This window comes from Lontra canadensis, unplaced genomic scaffold (genome assembly GCF_010015895.1).
Source record: "Lontra canadensis isolate GAN:19392208 unplaced genomic scaffold, GSC_riverotter_1.0 scaffold81, whole genome shotgun sequence".
Lineage (NCBI taxonomy): Eukaryota > Metazoa > Chordata > Mammalia > Carnivora > Mustelidae > Lontra > Lontra canadensis.
In genome coordinates, this window is record NW_022631075.1 from 2,988,660 (window position 1) to 3,008,280 (window position 19,621).

Below are 19,621 nucleotides of genomic sequence, written 5' to 3' on the forward strand. Positions count from 1 at the left end.
GATGCAGACTGCTCTGGGAAGGGAGCATTACTTGAAGCTAGACAGCTTTCTTCAGCCAAAAACCTTTCCAGAAGCTGAAGGAATAAGCCCTTCAGCCAAAAACCTTTCCATAAGCTGAAGGAATAAGGTGCTGAAGGGGATCTTGTGGTATAGCACAGCATCCCTACACTCACCTTCCCCACAATGGCTTCCTTGTTTAGCAAAGGTGGCCCAATGACCAGTCCAGTAGGATTGAACTGGTCATAGTTTGGGCCGGTTCTTTATCCATAACCACCTTGCCGCCCCTCTACTGTCCTGCTTGCTGCATTATCTTGGTTGAACACAGAAGACAATCCAGCATTCGCCCAGTCCTGTGGTAACTTCCAATCTTTAAAATGAGGAAGAAAGGGTGCCTGGGTGACTCAGTCAGTTAAGCATCTGCCTTTGGCTCAGGTCATGATCTCTGGGTCCCGGGATCAAGCCCCACGTCAGACTTCCTGCTCAGTGGAGAATTTGCTTCTCTTTCTCTTTCTTTTTCTCTTTCTCTTTTTCCCTCCCCCTCTTCCTCTCTTTCTCCCCATTTCTTGTTCTCTCTCTGTGTCTCAAATAAATAAACAAAATATTTTTAAAAAAATGAAATGAGGAAGAAGAAGAAGGTGGACAGCAACAGTGGTCTGGAATGAAGATGAGAGAATCTGCTGCTCAAACAAAAGTAGCTTCCAGTTGGGCATGCTAAAGCTCACACAGAGTGGAGGACAATTCTAAAGCTGCTAAAACAGCAGGCTTATTTTTAAAAAGCCAGGGCTTTGTTAAGCACCTCACCTCCTACAAGCACCAACGCCTGCTTTGACTCTGTCTCCAGCAACGAACTTTTCTCTTTTTACTTTTTTCCACCCTCAAACTCATATTTACTCTCTTCGGGCAGCTGCAACAGGGAACAGTCAAACTATATAATAAATTAGGTACAAAAACAAATAAGAGCTTTTGGGGGGTTACTCACGGTTATATACTAAATTGAGGTTGGGGCGCCTGGGTGGCTCAGTGGGTTAAAGCCTCTGCCTTCAGCTCAGGTCATGATCCCAGAGTCCCAGGATCAAGCCCAGCATCAGGCTCTCTGCTCAGCAGGGAGCCTGCCTCCCCTTCTCTCTCTGCCTGCCTCTCTGCCTACTTGTGATCTCTGTCTGTCAAATAAATAAATAAAAATCTTTAAATTGAGGTGATCATTGCCCCCAGGGCTGTCAAGTACGTGGCCATGTGCCCCAGTGGACACAGGGAAACTGCATGGTGAAAAACACTGCAGTATGAAGCCATAGTGCTGACTTGCTCAGAAAATATGAGCAAGGCTCATCGCCCAGGAGGGCCCAGACGCCAGCTCATTAAAAAATCAGGGGTTTTCTCAATTTAAGTTTTGAATAGGTAGGGCACTCACATGATTCAAAGAACAAAAGTACACAAAGATCTATGAAATCAGTGTTTCTTAAGAGACCACTTATTGGTGGCAAGAGGCAGCATACAGAGCTGTGCTCATCTGTCACCTGTGTCTTCCAGGAGCTTACCTTCAGAGAAGACAGCATGAGTCATATTTTTTCATCTTTATTGTTTTTGTGCTTACAGAAAATGATAACTCCTTCCTTTAAGATAGTCAAACATTCCATAAATAAGGAGTGGTGCAAATAGGAGTTCTTGGTAATCCTAAACCTCAGAGATAACTACTGCCAACTCCTTTGAATTCTTCCTATACATATACAAATAGATGGGGCTTTTCTTTACAAAAATAGATTTATAGTATAAGTGCTATTCTCAGCTTTCTTCTCCATAAAGATATACTCAGAAGTCCTTTCTTCTATTATCTAGACATTAGGCCATCTTTTTAACAGCAGCATAGCATTCCAAGCATCTGTACTAGAATTTATTTATACAGTTTTATTTGGAATTTTTAAACGCCTGTCATACAGTCCTTCCAATCAACTTCTTTATTGCTTAGAACTGATTTCCTTTACTTTTAAGCCTACTCATCTCTGGAGAAATGAGTGAGAGTTCAGTTAGGGAAGCTTCATGAGGGAGGAGAATCATCCACAAAGATCTATAGGTAGCAGAAAAAGAGACACAGGTATAGTCGCCTTGAGCAGGTAACAATGAGAGTACTGGATACATGTGCAAAACCATCTTCCAGATTTGAGTGAATGTAAAAACAGAAGAGAAATACAAACTGGTATGAGGTAAGGAATTTAAAAAAGGGAGACAAAAGCAGGTTGGAATGGAACAAATTTTGATACATGGAAAATGAGCTGTTACATGGCAAAGCTTTTATGGAGAGAACCATTTTTTAATTGAATCTGAGCTTGGTGTCAATTAGTAGTATAATGTGGAGATTTAAAAATATTATTTTTAATAATATTGGAGTTCTGTTGAGGAAACAGAGCTCCAATATTATTGGAGAAATAATGTCTTCTTTGAAGAAATGTCTGTTCATGTCTTCTGCCCATTTTTGATGTGATTATCTGTTTTGTGTGTGTTGAGTTTGAGGAGTTCTTTATAGGTCTTGGATATCAGCCCTTTGTCTGTACTGTCATTTGCGAGTATCTTCTCCCATTCTCTGGGGTGCCTCTATGTTTTGCTGACTGTTTCCTTTGCTGTGCAGATGCTTTTGATCTTGATAAAGTCCCAAAAGTTCATTTTTGCTTTTGTTTCCTTTGCCTTTGGAGACATATCTTGAAAGAAGTTGCTGTGGCCAGTGTCGAAGAGGTTACTGCTTATGTTCTCCTCTAGGATTCTGATGGATTCCTGCCTCACGTTGAGGTCTTTTATCCATTTTAAGTTTATCTTTGTGTATGGTGTAAGAGAATGGTCGAGTTTCATTTTTCTACACATAGCTCTCTAATTTTCCCAGCAACATTTATTGAAGAGACTGTCTTTTTTCCACTGGATATTTTTTCCTACTTTGTTGAAGATTTGACCATAAAGTTGAGGGTCCATATCTGGGCTCTCTACTCTGTTCCACTGGTCTGTGTGTCTGTTTTATGCCAGTACCATGCTGTCTTGGTGATCACAGCTTTGTAGGAAAGCTTAAAATCAGGCAACGTGATACTCCCAGTTCTGTTTTTCTTTTTCAACATTTCCTTAGCAATTCGGGGTCTCTTCTGGTTCCATTCAAATTTTAGATTTCTTTGTTCCAGCTCTTTGAAAAATGTCACTGGTATTTTGATCGGGATGGCATTGAAAGTATAGATTGCTCTAGGCAGTATAGACATTTTAACAATGTTTATTCTTCCAATCCATGAGCGTGGAATGCTTTTCCATCTTTTTGTGTCTTCTTCAATGTCTTTCATGAGTGTTCTGTAGTTCCTCAAGTACAGATCCTTTACCTCTTTGGTTAGGTTTATTCCCAGGTATCTTATGGTTCTCGGTGCTATCATAAATGGAATTGATTCTCTAATTTCCCTTTCTATATTTTCATTGTTAGTGTATAAGAAAGCAACTAATTTTTGTGCATTGATTTTGTATCCTGCCACATTACTGAATTGCTGTATGAGTTCTAGTAGATTGGGGGTGGAGTCTTTTGGGTTTTCCATATAAAGTATCATGTCATCTGCAAAGAGAGAGAGTTTGACTTCTTTGACAATTTGAATACCTTTGGTTTCTTTTTGTTGTCTGATTGCTGTTGCTAAGACTTCTAGTACTACGTTGAACAACAGTGTCCAGAGTGGGCATCCTTGTCGTGTTCCTGATCTCGGAGGGGAGTCTGCCAGCTTTTCCCCATCGAAAATGATATTTGCTGTGGGTTTTTCATAGACAGATTTTATGAAGTTGAGGATTGTTCCCTGTATCCCTATACTTTGAAGTGTTTTAATCAGGAACAGATGCTGCATCTTGCCAAATGCTTTTTCTGCATCAATTGAGAGGCCAATGTGGTTCTTCTCTCTTCTCTTACTGATTTGTTCTATCACATTGATTGATTTGCGAATGTTGAACCACCCTTCAGGGAGATTCAAATCAAAACCACATTGAGATAGCACCTTACACCAGTTAGAATGGCCAAAATTAGCAAGACAGGAAATAATGTGTGTTGCAGAGGATGTGGAGAAAGGGGAACCCTCTTACACTGTTGATGGGAATGCAAGTTGGTGCAGCCACTTTGGAAAACAGTGTGGAAGTTCCTTAAGAAATTAAAAATAGAGCTTCCCTATGACCCTGCAATTGCACTACTGGGTATTTGCCCCAAAGATACAGATGTAGTGAAAAGAAGGGCCATCTGTACCCCAATGTTCATAGCAGCAATGGCCACAGTCACCAAACTGTGGAAAGAGCCAAGATGCCCTTCAACAGACGAATGGTTAAAGAAGATACGGTCCATATATACTATGGAGTATTATGCCTCCATCAGAAAGGATGAATACCCAACTCTTGTATCAATGTGGACAGGACTGGAGGAGATTATGCTGAGTGAAATAAGTCAAGCAGAGAGAGTCAATTATCATATGGTTTCACTTACTTGTGGAGCATAAGGAATAACACGGAGAACATTGGGTGAAGGAGAGGAGAAGTGAATTGGGGGAAATCGGAGGGGGAGATGAACCATGAGAGACTGTGGACTCTGAGAAACAAACTGAGGGTTTTGGAGGGGAGGAGTGTTGGGGGTTGGGAAGGCCTGGTGGTGGATATTAAGGAGGGCACATATTGCATGGAGCACTGGGTGTGGTACATAAACAATGAATCTTGGAACACTGAAAAAATAAAATTAAATTAAAAAAATATATTAGCAATCCTGGGGCACCTGGCTGTCTCAGTCTGTTGAGCGTCTGCCTTCAGCTCAGGTCATGATCCCGGGGTCCTGGAATGAAGCCTTTGCATCAGGCTTCCTGCTCAGTGGCCAGTCTGCTTTTCTCCCTCTGCCTTTTCTCCCTCTACCACTCCCCCTGCCTGTGCTCTCTTGTTGGTACTCTCTCTCTCAAATAAATAAAATCTTTAAACATTTTTTAAATAAATAAATAAAAATATTAACAATCCTAGGCTGCCAAAATAACAGCCCAAATCAAAGCAGGCAATAATCCATTATCATCCGCACTGGTCATATCACATCTGATTTACCCAGGTCAATAAAATATTAACAAATAACCATAAGAGAGAGACTGAACAGTGAGGGAACTTATCATCATGTTGTAAAAATAACTGTTGTAGTATTGGGACATCTCTTGTCTGAAGAAAAGAAAAATAAGGGAAGATACGTTATCTGTCATTAAAAAATGTGGCCTGCCATATGGAAAAGGGATTAAAGTTCTCTGTGTCACTCTTAGTAGTGAAATAGAACTAGCAAATAGAAATGATAGGAGTATAGATTTTGATGGGGCACCTGGGTGTCTCAGTCAGTTAAGCATCTGCCTTCCACTCAGGTCGTGATCCTGGGGTCCTGGGATTAAGTCCCACATCAGGCTCCCAGCTTCCTGTTTCCAGAACAGGAAGACTGATTCTCCCTCTCCTCCCCGTTCATGTGCTCGCTTGCTATCCCTGTCTCTCTCAAATAGATAAAATCTTTAAAAAAAAAAAAAGTAGATTTTTACTCAATACTCAAAATCCTTGTCTTTTACTAAAGGATCTTTTAAAAAGTTTGAACATATCAGAGACTTCCTGATGTCGTTTCCTTTCAATTATTATTCAGCCAATACTTTCTTCATAATAGTACAGAAGTAAAATTCAACCTCGTCCTTGCTGAATTTCATAAATTCTTAATTAGTAGGATTCAAAATAATGAGACTTTATTGTACACTGCTTAAGAAAGATTTTCAAATACTTTAATCTCCTTCTTCCTGTTTATTTTTTAATCCCATGCTTTGGCCCACCATGTGCCCTCAAGTCCCACTGAAGCAGAGAGCACACAGAAAACCCACACAAAAATGTAAATCTGAGAAATAAATATGCGTGGTTGGTTTAAAAAGAGTAAGAATTAACATTTAAAGCAATGGCAATTTACTCTGATCTGTAATTTTGAGCTCCTATGCTGAAATTGCTCATTTGGAAATTACCAAGTGCTTGGGTCTCATTTGTGATCTTCTTCCTGCATACACCCAGCACACAAAGGAGTCATAATGACCGGCTGAGTCACTGCAGCCATCTCCCTAAAGCATGCTCTCCAAATGTCAATACCATTTTCTATGGTGCTGTGATGAAGATTCCCGACCATAGCTTGCTTACACTAACAGGACGTGTCCTGGAATGTGTTCAAAGGGCACGTGATCTTCGTCTGTCCTTCACTGCTCCACTGGCCAAAGGGTCATGCCACAGATCATTCTGGCTTTGCAGATCACTCCCATTACCCATTTCCATTAGTTATCGCCTAAATACAAATGGAAAACAATTAAATTTATGGGAAGAAGGGAGCTGCTTTTGACTGGATCCCCCCAAAAATGATATCTATACTTGATGAAATTATACTCGGATTATGAATTCCTACCAGAAGCAAAAATATAGACCTGATATAATATTAGAGACATAAGTACTTGAAAAGACCAGTACATAGAAAACCCTGTGCTATTCTGTGGCTCATACATTAAGACATACTGCTCTTCCCAACTTCTCAAACCCCACCTCCAAAAGCATTACCCAGAATTCAAAGATCACATATTTTCCATCTTTCCCATTCAGCATAGATCCAGGGTGTTAGTAGTTAATAGTTGTCAGATGTAAATTAACTAAAAAGGAACCAAGAATCCCTAGTAAATTTAATTTAAAAAGGGGAAGAACTGAAGAAGACTTAACATGATTGAACTTTTTCATAATTCTGGGATCAAAGGACCAGTATGATACCTTTGTTAGAAATTCTGTTTGTCAGGTTTTCTTAGTTCTTTTACTTGGGAGACATAATTTATCTTGTTGGATAGTCATAATCATGTAAGAACCAGCCATGTTATAAGGTTCTACCTCTACATACGCTATGTCTCATTCCGAAAAAATGTTTAGTGGAAGATCAAAGACGTGAGCTGCAACAGGAAACTTTGAGGCCAGAAACAAGGAAAAAGCTTTAGCGTTCATTCCATAGATGTTTTGATAATGCATGTCAGTCAAAATAGTTAGGTACTATAATTCAGCTATGATTGCTTGAATCTGGCCCAGCTTGGTGCCCACGAGTTATAGAATCTTCCTTAAATCAATATAGAGGGTGCCCGGGTGGCTCATTCGGGTAATCATCTGCCTTTGACTCAGGTCATGATCTCAGGGTCCTGGGATCAAGCCCCGCATTGAGATCCCTGCTTAGTGGGGAGTCTGCTTCTCCCTCTCCCCCTGCTCATTCTATCTCATAAATAAATAAATAAATAAATAAATAAATAAATAAAATCTTTTAAAAAATAAAGATAGAGATGCTGAGTGTCTGTATGGTTAAGTCTTGAGTCATGAGTAAGCCTGCTTTCCACAGTATGTAAGATATGAAGGGACCCAATGGACTGTAATAAATACACATAGAACCTTTAATACAGGAAGAGTTTAAAAAGAAAAACATCATCGTTGTTCTTCCTTCTTTCAGGATTTTCCATTCTCCAAGCGATTATGGAAGCAGCAGTGCAAAACAACTGGCAAGTGACAGCCAGATCCGTGGGAAACATAAAAGACGTCCAAGAATTCCGGCGCATCATTGAAGAAATGGACAGGAGGCAGGAAAAACGATACCTGATTGACTGTGAAGTCGAAAGGATTAACACAATTTTGGAACAGGTACATTTGAGATTTATTCCACCCCCAACCAACACGCTAAATCATAAACCTTAGGCAGCTCCCATATCTGCTAATAAATTAAATAGCCAACAGACTAGATAGGCCAACAGTTTTTGATAGTCTCTCTAATCTTTTTTCTTCCCCAGTGGCTGCAGGAAAAAAAAAACTAAGCTGTTGAAAATTGCATACTATAATTAATCTGGAAGTCTCTGCAATTTAATGCTACCTATCAGATAAACACATCCTTTCACACTTCTGTTTCTAGATCGCTGACTACTTCAAAGTAATCCCCTTCCTTTTCCATACCTTCCTCCCAGCGCTGACCAGACAAGGGATTAGGCAGGACAGAAGGGAAGGGTTTTGTTTCCAGGGGCACGGGTAGTTGCAGAGTATCAATGGAGTCCTCCCTAGGTTCAAATTTGTGGATATTTTTGTAGAATAGCCCTCCGGTTCCAGAGAAAGACAGAAAGAATGTGTACACGTAATTTAGACCCTTTTGTAAGATGGCATACAAGAGAAAAAAGTGTTTATGGCTTTTAAAATGTGAACAAATTGAAAAAGAATTGGAATGGGGGAAGAATACAATTCAGTGGGCCCAAATGTATTTATTACTAAGCTTGGATATTTAAATTTAAGACTCAAAAATATTAGAAAAATGTTTCACCCTAAGCCAGATGAATACTCTGTTTTGAGTAAAGAGTCAAATTGAAATGTGGTGAAAGTTTATTATTTTCCTTAGAAGTCTCAATTTTCCAGTTAATAACAGAGTGCCTGTGCTGCCATAAACAAAACTGTAGAGGAAACATTTCCATTTTAATTCGATCCCAGTGTACCTGGGGCCAAAACAGCTTTGGAGATTGAAATTATAGTGAGCAGCCATTGACTGGGAAAGCGGTTTTTATAGCAAATTAAATATTAACAATTTGTCAGATATCCCTCGATACGAAGACAATGAAAAAAAAGTAGGGAAGGGAAGAGGAGAGAGAAAAGGAGGGAGAGAGATTGAGAAAGAGAGGAAGGAAGAGTGAAATTGCTGAGCCTGCATCATGGAGATATGAAGCCACCCCCTTTCTGAGAACGGCATCACCTCTAGTGAAACGCATCTCACAGGAAATCTAGAGCATACCCTGGCTAAATCGAATTTCCCAACTAACATTCTCTTGAGCTACCCAAATGATCCACCCCTCCCTTCTAAAAAAAAAAAAAGCCTTTGATTTTCTTAGATCTTGAAAGTGAAGAATCAGGTCAGTGATGGTGGTGTATGTACTACATGCCCTCTAAAATTTTATACCAAAATAGCCTTTTAGTGGGTGACCTACTTAATAGCCTAAAGCACAGGAACATCTTCCTTGTTGTACTTTGCTTTCCTTCTTTTGTATCAGGAACTTTGGTTTCTTGAATATGTCATATTCAGTTAAGTCTTCTAGGTTTTATAGGATCTTACACTGGAGGTTGGGATTTTTCAGCATGATGTAATAGAAAATGCAGTGGGCAGAGCTCTGAATTTTATGTAGCTATGTGGTTTTGAACAATTAAAATATCTATACCTCAGTTTTCTCATCTACATCACAGGGAAAATAAAACATGCTCTATTTCCCATGATTGGTGTAATTGCTCCAAGAGACATAAACTGTTATGTCTGAAAAAAAAGTCATTATTACCAAGCTTTCAGGAAAACTAAGCTAACATTATTCAAAAGCCCCTTTCTCTCTTTTCATGTATCACTTTCTATCTTCCTTTCTTTTATATGTACATTCACAGTATCCCTCAATATACTTTCTATACAATTTTTCAGGGAACAAGGTTCAAAGAAAGGTTTTAGCAACATCCAGGTAAGGCTAAAGAGTTCATTTCACTTATTCTTTTCCCCTCTTTCAAAGAATTGTTATAGAACTACCAACTCAATGTTTTCTCTGCCATTTAAGGAATTTCTCCTACTATGAAATAGGTGCCACAATTGTCTTATTCACAGTTATATTTCCAGTGTCCAAAAGAGTACCTGGCACATAGTGATGGATGGTTGGGTAGATGAATGAATGGACAGATGAATGAATGAATATTGAACCAGCACATTCTTAGTAAGTTTCACTATGATTTTGCAATGCTTCCAACAAGAGACAAAAAAGTGCCTGCAGCCACATAAGATTACTAAAGCACACATTTCCTAAAGGTTTAAGATGGGGGTTCTCTGCTCAAACCTATTCTGATGATATCATGAATTTGCCATAATTTTTTAATATAAAAATAGATTTCTCATTAAACAAATTATTTAAATTAAGCAACAAATTCAACATGATGCTTCTTTAGGGGAAAATTTGGAAAAATTAACTGAATGCTAAGATACAGAGATGTCACTTTTTTTGTTGGTTCCTAAACATTCTTTTGACAAATTTATCCTAATTCACAATACAGATCCTGGTTAGAATGATGACATTTATAATTCAATAATTACCATGTTCTTATAAAAGATAGCCTTATCCTCCAAAGGTGTTTTCAACTTTGATTGAGGTGATTTTCATAAAAGGAAACCACAAATGATACTTCATGCCACTGTCTGGGGTAGGAGAGCCTGTTACACCAATATAACGCTATTCCCTGCAGATTTGATTTTGGCATAAAGTTTGTATTGTACTCTATATCCCATGGGTCTGAATGAAAAGACATCAATATGGTGCAATTTTCAAATATAAACAGGTCTCCAATATAGTGTTATATAGCATAATCTCCCCATTTTATGATATAGGTTCTAATTTCCCTGTGAATGTTCAAACACTTAGAGGGTAAATACTAATTCTTCTAACATGTTTTTCCAAAGCTCTTTTTTTAACTCTTTCCAACTCTCAGACTACAGCAGAAAAAAAAAAGACTCAAAAGAGGTACTAATATCACTATTTAACAGTTCAACTCTAAGGAAAGTATTCCATACTTAACACCTCTAAGAATTAACATAGAAAAAAGACCTAGAGACAGATGAAAGAAACCATGAAAGATAGTCAAGGTTCACAGAGAATATTTAGAAACTGTAGATTTTGAATCTAAAAATGAAGAGCACTTTGTATAGGAAGATTTAGGTGTACTAGGCTGAATGAACCACTGACCTGACCAGATACAGCATTCCTATTACTGTACTGTGTTCATGAGGCCCTCCCTGTTGGTGGACAGCTGCCTTCATGCAATGACAAATCTAAACATTCACTTTTGAAAAGGTTGCCTCTCATGGACTTACCTACCTTTGACAGAGTAGATCCTTCATCCCCATAGCATATACATGTGGACTGCTTTTAAAAGTCAGGCCCCATAACATGATATGGCTCTGTTCCACATTTTAACTTTATTTAGGGAGGCAGCAGAACAGAGAGTTTCAGAACGTGGACTTTGGAGCCAGTCGGCAGGGATTCTGTCACTAGGTGGGTGACCTGGGGCAAGTTGTTCAACTCTCTGTGCCTCCATTTCCTGGTTGTAAAATGGGAATGGTAACTGCCCATTAATGACTTAATAATATAGGCAAAGCCTTTTTAGAAGATGTCTGACACATAGTGTTTGGTATGTTTTCACATACATTATCTCATTTGAGCATCACTATGGGAGGCAGGCAGGGCAGATGTGTTTATCCCAAATTAACAGATGATAAATGGACACTTAGAGACACTTCGATGATTTGTCCAAATGTGGTGCTCCGCTCATTCCTAGTAAGTGGCAAAACAGGGACAAAACTCCGGTCTTCTGACTCCTAGTCCAGTGCTCTTGCCCCCTACACTGACCCACCTTCCTTAATTTCTAAGTCATTTATTAAATATTTAGTCAAAGCCAAATCCTAGATTAGGCTTGTTCATCAGATTATGTTGTAAAACACTTGCAAAGCAATGGGAGAAGATCCAGAGTAGAGCAGCAAAAAATGATTAAAGCATTAGAAAATGGGCCCTACAAGGAAAGGCTACCTGGTGTTTGGGCTGTTAAGGCTAGTGAAAGAGAACTAAGAGGCAGTTTCATCACCATCCTCAAGTATAAAGAGTTATCATAAAGAGGACACTGGCCAAACCACTCTGCCTGCCTGAGGACAAGACCAGAGCAAATGAGCTTAACTAGGACTAGAGAGAGAGTCAAAATTCAAAAGGACTCATTACAAGGAGAGAAGAAACTGGAAGAAAGTAAAAGCTCACCAGTTGAGGCAATATGGATGTGGGGCTATTCCAGAGTAGGAAAAAGTCAAATCTAGAAAGTTTTAAGATTGTTTTTGAGAACAGACTAATATTCTGAGCTAATCCTGTCTGTTGCCAAGTAAATAACATTTTAGAAGATTTATTTTAATGAACAGATAAGGGTATTTCCCAAGTTGCCTTTCCATTGGATATCTAAAAGGTTGTCTCTTTAAAGGCATTTAAACATCCCCCTTAGGGCTTTATTGTGTTTTAATTATTTTCATAGATAATTCAAAGGGAAATCTCAGGCTAGCCCCTATTTGAATTATGGCATATGCAAACTTGGTGGGGCCCAAACCAACATGTGGCAATGTGCTACTCTTAGGAAAAATACAGATTATATGATTTCTCCTGGAAATATTTCAGGCAAAAATCACCTCATTGTGGATGATGTGAAAGGAACACTTCTTAAGGACAGAATCCTGAAGCAGGTCAATCCTTCAGGCTCCTTTCATTTAAGAACTCTGTCACTTCAAAGACAGTAATTTTAAAAATGAAACATCCAAGTTAGGAAGTCAGGTCTCTAAAAGTAACAATTTAAGCAAGATGAACACTATTAGGGGCCTTTCTAAAGTATGAGGCTATCACACAAAAGAGACTGTGCTCACTCCAAAGTGTGTGTAGCAATTGGAGTGACTAGAGCACTGTTGCCTATGGCTAGACCTAGGTCAAGTGAATTAAAAATGTTATATAGCCTTATGCCTACTCCTGGCCTCACTCTCCACTCAGCACAGAGTGGTACCATCCAGTTGCTCCCCTCTGTTTTCTCCCCCTTTGCCCCAGCCGTAACTCTTAACATTCCTTATAGAACATTTAGCTGACATACCAGTCCACGAGACAGTTTGTGTTAGCATTCCCTCTTTCTGGAAGATTTTTTTTATGGTAGAGTTGAATAAACACCAGCCTGGTAATCAGATAGGCATGACTTCAAATCCTAGCTCTATTATTTCTCTTTTGCATGACTTTGAAAAAAGTGACTTAATTTCTTTGAGGCTCAACTTGCTTATCTTGAAAGATCATTCCACTCCCTTACTTTCATGTGATCCTCATGTGTTGTGAGGATGAGATAAGATCTGTGGAGAGCACCTGGCACAGCGCTTACACCCAGTAGGCACTCAATAACCAGTAACCATAGTTGTTTGTCCACTAGAAGGAAGTTTTCATGCTTGCAAAAATTAATTGTTGAAGGACTGTTGCTCAATGTCTTCGTGGATTTTCCAAGATATCAGTTCAATCTAAGGTCTCAATATGAGAACAGAGTTTTAAGACCTAGCTTCAGGTCTCACTAATATGAGTTTCAGCATGTTAGACAACCTCTCTATTTTTCTCACCAGTATAACATTGGGTAACACACAGTGACTGAGAAGCTCAAGGACTACCTGAGAATTAACTAGATTTTTCAACATCACTTAAAATAATTAAAGGCATTAAAACCTTAAACCACCTATGACAACTGGGCATTTTTAATTACAAATAGGGATAAGTGGTTACCAAGTTCCAGACACCACTTTAATCAATGTGTGTGGGTATGTGTGTTTATATATCTCATGTGAGTTAATCCTCATATTAGCCCTATAAGGTAGATGAGAATATTATCTCCATTTTACAGATGTGGAAACTGAGACATAGAGGTCGTAGAGCTAATAACTGGTGGAGCCATAATTTGAACCCAGGGGGTCTGACTCCAAAGGCTGTGAATCATTGCACTCATCAGCCTTGGGTCTGACTGAGGTTTTCAAGCCAAGTAGATTCAACCAGAGTTTGTAAGAGATAAGCATCTTGATGAGGCCTAGAACAGCTTTGTTTACAACAACCGTTGATAAACAACAAGCATTTCACAGATATTTTCTCCACTTGATGAGGATCCATATTCCATTAAACACATGGAATTGAAAATAAGCCCCTTAAACCCACCCTTTGGTGAAAAGCTCATTTATAACAAACAAGTTCATTTACTTATGGGACCAAAACAATCTATGCAATGGGCCCCACAAAGGTAGGAATAAATTGTGAGAGATACTTTATCAGAGCAACTAGCATTCCCATCTGTGTGCAATTCTCAGGTAAAGAACCACAATCTCCATTATATTACCCCAATTGCCCTAGATGTTGCCTATTTCCTACTTCTCTTGCTAGGGAATAAGCTGAATGTAACTGGAAAATTCTGGAAGACAACTCCTCTTCCCTTCATTAACCTCCAGAAAACCAAACATAAAATAGGACTCGTCCTGGGAAAGTATAAATGCCCACAGAATAAGTGTTTGAGGTGGGTGCTGAGCTTTTCTCAGCTGCTAGATTTGAGAATGTTCTTCACTCCCACCCAGTATCACCCTTAAATCCAAGTGAGAGGAGCCACTACCTTCAGCTCCATGCTTTAGAGGGCTCCTCATGTGGCAAACACTAAAACACAGAGACAGGATTTTTTGCCTTTTGGGTCTTGGGAGTTTTTGAATGATTAGTGGCTGGTGGGACATCAGGAAAAAAGGGGAGAGGGACACATAAGCCAAACTGGACTCCCCATATCAGAGCACAAAGGCCTATGGGGTTAAGGGGGAGTAGGGCAAGGGCAGGGGCAATGAAGGAGAAATTGACAACTTATGCCATAGGAAACAAGAGAAAAACGACTAATTTTGTTTACAATTGGCCTCCTCAAGTCACCCTAAGCAAAGAATCTTGGCAGATATGTTTCTCCAGATAACTGCGCTCCCTCCCTCTGCACTACTTGAATGATGTAGTTTTGGAAGACATGTGGAATTTCTTGGCAACTCCAAGTCAGAAAAGTGAGGCTTGGGGCTGACAACTTGCTGTCCTTGGTTTCTTGGAGAATTTGACAGGTCCACCCCATCCCGGCTTCAGGTGGGTCCAGCCACAAGGCAGGAGTTCTGAGCCCAGGGCTCAGATTCCATCCCATCCTGCTCTGCCTCAGCAGACTGTGTGGATCTCACAAGTAGTAGCTCTGGCCTGGGAGAGAGCCTGAGTCCTTGAGCATTCTGATCTATTTCAAGGGCATGGCCTGCAGAGCTTTGGGTGTGTGAAGGATTTAAATCTAAAATGGAACTAGAGGATCTGAAATGGAAAATCTCCTGCATGTGCCTTCAGGAAAATGAAACTTAAGAATTGAGAGGACTGATTTCCCATAAATGCCTGACTTCACAGAAAACCAGAACCTCTCCTGACCAATAAATATCCATTAAGAATCTCTTTTCATCCTCAAGCCAATGAACTTATTGCTGGGACACTGACCAGACTTCCTCACTCTTTGCACTCCTTGCCCACAAATACTGCCCACCCCATACCCTAGACAGACTCACCTGAAGCATGCTACAGTTTGCATTTCCTGGAATAGAACTTCTTCTGCTATTCCTGAACAAACTCAATTTCTGGTCATTTGAGCTTGCCTCAGTTTATTTCTTTATTTGGGGTGACAGGCAGATACTCAAGCAGGCCAAGGCACACCTTGTTTTTGGACATTTTAACATTTAAATATAGGGTATGTCGTCCTCCATTTGTATTTCTGTCATGGGTTCAAAAACATTAGAGGTGAACCTGCTCCTATTCACCTATATCTCTCATACCTAAAAACATAAATGCTCTGTCAAAATGTCCAGTTTATTCCAGAAGAGTAGGTTTTTCTGAACACTCTAGGCTCATTCAGTGTAAATGTAGCTCTTCCAGTCATCTATCATATTTGTTTGGTGAGGCAGGTTAGGGAGGGTGTTTTTTCACAGTAATAGAATCTCTTCCTGACTAGCTTAGATGCTATGAGAAGCTAATCAGGTTATCTGGTAAAACTGGGATAGGGAGTGATATGCCCATCACTCTTGGAAGATTTTTATCCTACTTCTGTCTCTCAGAGGTGGGTACAGGCTACTCCAGAGAATCCTTCTGCTACTTTCTTATCTTTTGTTTTATTCCATAGATATTCCTTTTTACCCTATCCAAAGTCCAAAGGAAAAGATGGTCAGAGGACACAGTTAGGATAAATTATGGATCTGGAGGGGCAGTGAAAGAGAAGTAAATTACTCAATTTTCTCCTCCTTTCCATGCCCACTGCCACAACATACCCTCAAGAACTATGTTTATTCAATTCCTTTCTTTTTTTAAGATTTTATTTATTTATTCTGGGGGGAGAGCAGAAGTGGGGGGTTGGACAGAGGCAGAGGGTGAGAAAGAATCTCAAACAGACTTCATTTTGAGCATGGGGCCTGATATGGGGCTCCATCTCAACCTGGAGATCATGACCTGAGCCAAAATCGAGAGTTGGATGCTTAACCAACTGAGCCACCCAGGAGCCCCTGGTCAATTCCTTTTCAACACTAGAGTTTGTCTAAGAAAGATTCGCTATGCTTAGAATTCCAGAGTTCTTCTAGAGACCTCCTTTCAGAGGCATGGTTACAAGCTGAGAGCTAAACATTTTTCTTCCATCACATGGTAGTGGTTCTATACTTCACACTTAGGTCTATATCTTCCATGACGTTCAGATTATACGGTGGGCTGGTACTGGATAGGAGATAGCACAGTGACACTGGAGACCCCTTGAACCAAAGCAAGGCACTGTTTATTTACCAGCCTGTGACTACAGGTGGAATAACTGAGAAGTATTTCAGAATCTTTGAACAAAAAGACACATAAGGGATTTGGCAGGTGTTATTTACCTGGATTTCTAAGGGTATCTGAGATTGTATCCCCATGATAGAGAAAAAAGGGCCACACAGAATGGGATCTCCTAGAATGGAGAAATAATTGCTTACCTATCTAAGAAATCACTGCACAATTAGGAGGTAACTCATGAAGAAGAAAGAAGGCAAAGGGATCAGACCTCTGGAACAGGCATTGTAATTTACACGGAACACTTCCAAGACAAGGACCAATCAACTGTTCTGAGGTTAACCTCACACAAGGGCTTATATTAGAGTACTATACTAGGCACTATTAGAAGAAACAAAAGTTCTTTTTCTTTCTCTTTTAAGATCCGTAACAGCCCCTAGTAATGTAAATCAAATGAGAGAGCAGCATATCTCAACAAATGTAAAATAACATAATAAAGACAAGGTACATATGTGCTGGTAGAATAAAAGGAATTAGAAAAACCCACAGCTGATTTTTGCATATGAGTTAATTCATCAGAGAATGTAAAGTCAAAGTGTTTCCAAGACCTATGTCTCTCCATCTTCTTCCCCCGGGAACATGGTAAGGCCCTAATATTAAAAAAAAGAGAGAGAGAGATAGAGAGAGAGAGAGACCACATTTTTCTTTGTTTCTCCCTGCTTCCCAGTCTCCTAATGGTCATACTTCCAGACATAGATAACCAAACAAACTCATTGGCCTTTCTTCATCTCTTGCTGTATTTTACAAGATGTTCCCTTTCTTTTCCCACATCCAGCCATTCAAGTTTTCTCCCTGAAATGAAACTGGCTGCCTCATACATCCTTTTCAGGGACCTTTCTCAATTACTTTACCAATGTCCTGTGTTCTCTATTTCTTACCTACTGACATGGTGATTTAAAGTGATTACTTAAGATATATTGGACTACCTTAATAAATATTCTGAAGCAAAAATGCACCACAAAATTGCAGAACAGTGTCCCAAAAACAGAACTTACAGTTGGATATCTTAAAGATACTGACAGCTGACATTGTTTCTCTTGAATCCAGCTTAACATCTGGCCTCCAGGCCCTACGTGAATGGGCAGAGCTACACACTTATACTTGCAATAAAAGTCTTCCAGGTGTTAGGTGATTTCAGCACTCACTGGCAGCCTTAAACAAAGTTGTTCCCTAAACTGCAAAGATATTGGGGAGCCTGGGTGGCTCAGTGGGTTAAGCTGCTGCCTTCAGCTCAGGTCATGATCTCAGGGTCCTGGGATCGAGCCCCGCATCGGGCTCTCTGCTCAGCAAGGAGCCTGCTTCCCTCTCTCTCTCTCTCTGCCTGCCTCTCTGCCTACTTGTGATCTCTCTCGGTCAAATAAATAAATAAATAAATCTTTAAATTAAAAAAAAAAACTGCAAAGATATTTATCCTAGGAATTAGTAGCAGACACCAGCACTCTATATTTAGAGATTTTATCTTCAGCTTATTAAAAAGGATGGTCTGATTCTCTGGTCATACTTCACACTAGACTGGCTAGACTGGCTTTGTGACTATTTAGAAACAAATCTCCTCTGGGAAAATAAAGAGAAAAAACTCATTCAAGATCATTACTTTGAAACAGCAAGACACTTTATTTCAGATGATAGAAGGTTTGGTCTCAAAAAGGAACAGCTCTTGCTCAACCAACAGTTCCCTCCCCTTATTTTAAAAAATTGTATCTAATTATTTGCTTGATTATTTCCTATGAGGTTTGAGGGTTTTATTTTAAAAAATCAACACAAATTTAAATTAATTTTCATTAAGGAACCTCATGGAGTCCTTGGGATGACTGGAGACATCCTTGGAGTTTTATAAAGTGGAGTACAGAGGCCTGGAGGCAGACCTGGGTTCTAGCCCCGAGCCATAGGACTCCAAGGGGTCACTTAATCCCTCTGTGCCTCCATTTCCTAAACTGTAAAATGATTGTGTTCTATATGATGGTCCCTCCCAGGTCCAACAGGCTATGATTCCCAGAGCGGTGAAAAACAGGGTAGGCAATACGAGAAATATTGAATCCCAACCCATGTTACCATACATCGTTCTAGATATGGGCAGGGGGGAAGACATGTCTTTCATGTTATACTAGTAGGGGTGATAAGGCAATACAATCATTCTGGAAGGCAGAGTATGATAAGTATCTAAAACTGTGTGTCAACTTTCCTGCTTTCTCGGATGGCCAGGCTTGTGGCCATCACAGAATGTTTCTTTGCTGACTGTGAATCTTGCAAACCTCAGTATCAGTAAGCTTCGCTTAGCCTTGGAGACAGAGATGGAGGGGGGAATTGAGATGCTATGCCCCAAGGCCAGTAAACGCCTGGAAGTTTATCATTTACCTCTCTCCTTAGAGTACAGATTAACAAATGCCCCCGTTAATAGGATTTTCTAGTTAGTGAAAGTTATGCACTTGTGTATAGGCAAATATCACATCAGCCCTTATATCTGAAAAATGATAAAATAATATCTGGAAAATGACTGGGGAAAATTCCTGTCAGGAATTTCTGGTAGTTGGCTTCTGATTAACTGCAGTTTGTTTATCACAAACCTATCATAAGTTCCCTGTTATAACCTTATCCACTGTCATACTCCTGCTCAAGTGTCCTTCACACATAGCAATGTAGAGTAGATTACAGTAAAAATTTATTCAATCATTGAAAATAGAGCTACGCTACTACCCAGCAATCACACTACTGGGTATATATCCTGAAGATACAAACGTGGTGCTCTGAAGGGGCACATGCACCCGAATGTTTATAGCAGCAATGTCCACAATAGCCAAACTATGGAAAGAACCTAGATGTCCATCAACAGATGAATGGATAAAGAAGATGTGGTATATATATACACAATGGAATACTATGCAGCCATCAAAAGAAATGAAATCTTGCCATTTGCGACAACGTGGATGGAACTAGAGGATATCATGCTTAGCGAAATAAGTCAATCAGAGAAAGACAACTATCATATGATCTCCCTGATATGAGGAAGTGGAGATGCAACATGGGGGGTTAAGGGGGTAGGAGAAGAATAAATGAAACAAGATGGGATTGGGAGGGAGACAAACCATAAGTGACTCTTAATCTCACAAAACAAACTGAGGGTTGCTGGGGGG

At 39.7% G+C, this 19,621-nt stretch overlaps 1 protein-coding gene across 6 annotated transcripts in view; it reads left to right on the forward strand.

The window, feature by feature from the left end:
* The window catches only part of GRIA3 (glutamate ionotropic receptor AMPA type subunit 3), a 284,929-nt gene that overhangs the window by 128,576 nt on the left and 136,732 nt on the right, over positions 1 to 19,621 (forward strand). For all 6 annotated transcript variants that reach the window (XR_004385556.1, XM_032882315.1, XM_032882313.1 and 3 more), the window contains one exon: positions 7,496 to 7,683. Coding sequence is in view for 5 of the 6 variants with exons in the window: in XM_032882315.1 (XP_032738206.1) it covers positions 7,496 to 7,683 (188 nt within the window). In the remaining variant the exon portion in view is untranslated. The remainder of the gene's footprint in view (positions 1 to 7,495; positions 7,684 to 19,621) is intronic.